At 30.0% G+C, this 3,330-nt stretch overlaps 1 protein-coding gene across 1 annotated transcript in view; it reads right to left on the reverse strand.

Moving 5' to 3' along the window:
* Window positions 1-3,330, reverse strand: part of LOC106692724 (ankyrin repeat and IBR domain-containing protein 1) — a gene marked incomplete in the record, with an annotated part of 86,830 nt that overhangs the window by 14,482 nt on the left and 69,018 nt on the right. Inside the window, 3 exon segments of the mRNA XM_067053017.1 lie at window positions 2,270-2,298; window positions 2,402-2,513; window positions 2,590-2,659. Coding sequence (XP_066909118.1) covers window positions 2,270-2,298; window positions 2,402-2,513; window positions 2,590-2,659 — 211 coding nt within the window.

Genomic DNA, 3,330 nt, shown 5'->3' on the forward strand with positions numbered 1-3,330 from the left:
AAAAACCGGTTTTCGAATTTCATAATTTTCTCCATAAAACCGGGTTTTAAAAACCGACAAACCCTAATCCTGATGCGATCTTGACCTTCACCGAACTGTAATTTGCACCGAAATCCACTAAATTGAAGAAGTATGGAAAAGTTTCTTTTTACCGGATCGTAAAATCGTACATAATTAGGTAATTTATGATCTTGGCTATGTACTGACATATGTGTACAAGCAAAAGTGTACGTCAATATTAGAATTACGTGTCCTAACTGAAAATTGCTTTACTTCATCGAATTTCTAACAGTATACCCAACTTTGCAATGCTTGTTTGATTTCTAACAGAATAAAGATTCCTTACAGTTATTTTATAATTTATATATTTATGTATTTATATCCTCGTATACATTAAAATATATATACATATAAAATTAAATATTTTTTTAATTTAATTTTTTTATTTTAGTTCTATCAATGGGTAGATTCTCGACACGTCTGTATCATGCTATTTTATAACTAACATCAAATTTACTTATTGTATACATATTATATATATATCTTGATTAGAGAAGATGTTCGGTGGAGGGAGGGGTGTGCGGTCAGAAAAGGAAAACATAAATAAACAAAAAAATATTTATTTATGCCGACGTTTCAACCTGAGTTTCAGATCTTCATCAGGGCTATGGAACAAAAGTGAAAACAACCATCATTTAGAGAAACATAAAATTGAAAAGAAATAGTATACAAACAAATTTGGAATCATACAAAATATTGAATAGAATAATACAAAATAATTGATTGATAATCATGGAATTAGACAGTAGCGGATTGATAACAGTGATAGATGAAATATAATATTATGTAGGTAAGAAGATATGTATAATATAAGATATGTATAATACAAGATATGTAAGTAGTGTCTAAAAAACTGAAAGCCACACTAGAGTGAGCGACGGAAAGACAAAGGATTTACTAGAAACGTAACTGTCAAGAAAGACCGTTAAGACAAAACAGTTGATACGAAATGAAAATGATAAAAATAGAAGTCAAGTTACGGATTAAAGTTACTTCTATTTTATCATTTTCATTTCGTTTCGTTTGTATACTATTTCTTTTCAATTTTATGTTTCTCTAAATGTTGTTGTTATCTCTTTTGTTCTATAGCCCTGATGAACACCTGATACTCAGGTCTAAATAACTATTTTTTTATTTATGTTGTTCTTTGCTGACCGCACCTCCCGATCATCTTCTGTAATCAGTAATCTACGGTCAACTATCTACACCTCATTATATATATATTGGTATTAATTTGTTTTTAAAATCCCTAATCACCAAATAAATATATAAAACATACATCGGTTGTTGTATCCGGTGGCACCCATCCTTGAGATACTGCTCTGATGAATTCTTGACGTTTTCGCTTAGTCAAGGAAGTTGTCTGAACAATGGTAGATCTTGGACTTCTGAGGTATGGCCTTGCCAACATTTCAGACAGTTTCTCCGTCACTTCTTCAAGCTCATTCTATAAATTATATATTTTATCTTTCTTCTCTAAATAATGTATTCTTTGTTTTAGTAAAATGTTTGATTTTTCAAGCTCATCAGCCTTGTTTTTTACGTATCTCTGATGTTACTTTTTCTAATAAAGTGTGGATTTTTTTTAGCGATTCTTTTATTATTTTGGTTTCTCCGTTATTTCAAATTTCCACCAAAATTGCTTGAAGTGTGGATTACAGGAGTATTGTGTCCATTACTTTATGAAATTAGCAATTGTTAGGTTAGATAAGAGCTAGACTTACCGAACCAGTTTTTCTGCCTCAGATCCACTGCCTTCTTCGAACAAACCAATCCAAATTATGCCTGTATTGTCTTAATTCTTCTCTTCTCACCTGAACATCAGTAAAGAACTATACAATGTACATTACTGGGTCGAATCTTGAATTCGATCAACTTTAACTTTGGTTAACACAAAATAACATTTACGCGATCTATCACGGCTGGTTGCCAACTCACAGTCAAGGAATATACGAGAACCTTATAACGAAGATGAAGAAGCTTATATAGTAGTATGGCCTAGAACCACCATTTTTGAAATTAGGTATTCGTTATAGGCAAAACTTTTATTGACTATATTGTACCGCGATCGTGATAGATAAATTTATCGATGAGTGGTAAGGGGTGAAATAAAATATTTGACGAGAGCAAAAATATAAAAATTTAATAAATAAAATACCAAATATTCAATAATACTAATTAAGCTACATATAATGAAGAAAAAGCATACCATTCACAATGCTTGAGTCCTGGCTAGACCTTTAAAATATTATTCTGAACTCAAAAAGATCATAAGATACAATATTTTAGGTTAAAGTATTATTTATTATAGTTCAGAAAGTATATTTTATTAAGAGCTTACAGAGATTCTTCTCGGAGTCTCTTCTTTACTTGATCTTCGATCATCTGAAGTCTAGACATTTCAAGAGCGATTACAAGCTCCATATTGTCGTCTCCGGTGACATTTTGGTAACCTAGGAAAGTATCCATAGATTTCAAAATATTGTGACGGAATGATTCAATTTCTAAACCATAAAATAAATTACATACTTGTAGATTTGTCTAGTTTAGCGTATCCTGGCTTTCGGACACCTTCTGTACAACACTCATTTTCTGAACACTGAAAATAAAGACCACCACTAAAATTGTAACCATTAATTAAAATACCATAAAACTTTCACTTTAAGTGTAATTTAACAATAAACACAATATATTTTAAAATTTTAACTTTTTAAAGGATATTGAGCAAGCATATACAATTAGATTTGCATACAAAATCATATAAAACGGAAGTCATCTTGTTTCAAAGATTGTATAAGGAGAAAGAACATATAGCTCACTCAAAATGAAATTTTATAACTGGTTCTGTACTTAATTAAACATGCACACAGAAGCATGGATGAAATGCATACAATTAATTACTACTGATTGATAGAAATTATTAAAGCACTCGATGATCCTGATTAGGGTTTATACAAAAACCGACATTTTAGAAAACCGGTTTTCGAATAGTAATTTTTCCAGAAAACCGGTTTTCACCGGTTTCGAATTTTTATAAAAAATTGTTTGCTCGAATATTCTGTAATTCGAACAAAAAATTTTAACAGAAAATTTAGAGTGATTAGAAACAGTTTTTGCCTGAAATTATTTACTGTTCAATTTTATTGATAGTAAAATTTTTTTATACAATTTAGTAGAACAAAGAAATAATAGTTGACCAGGATTGTTGTTTATGCATAATTTTCACATATAAGGATGTAAATATTTTTATAATAGTGAAACGAGTTATTC

Source organism: Halyomorpha halys, unplaced genomic scaffold, assembly GCF_000696795.3.
Source record: "Halyomorpha halys isolate HHAL.00 unplaced genomic scaffold, Hhal_1.1 Scaffold68.1, whole genome shotgun sequence".
NCBI lineage: Eukaryota > Metazoa > Arthropoda > Insecta > Hemiptera > Pentatomidae > Halyomorpha > Halyomorpha halys.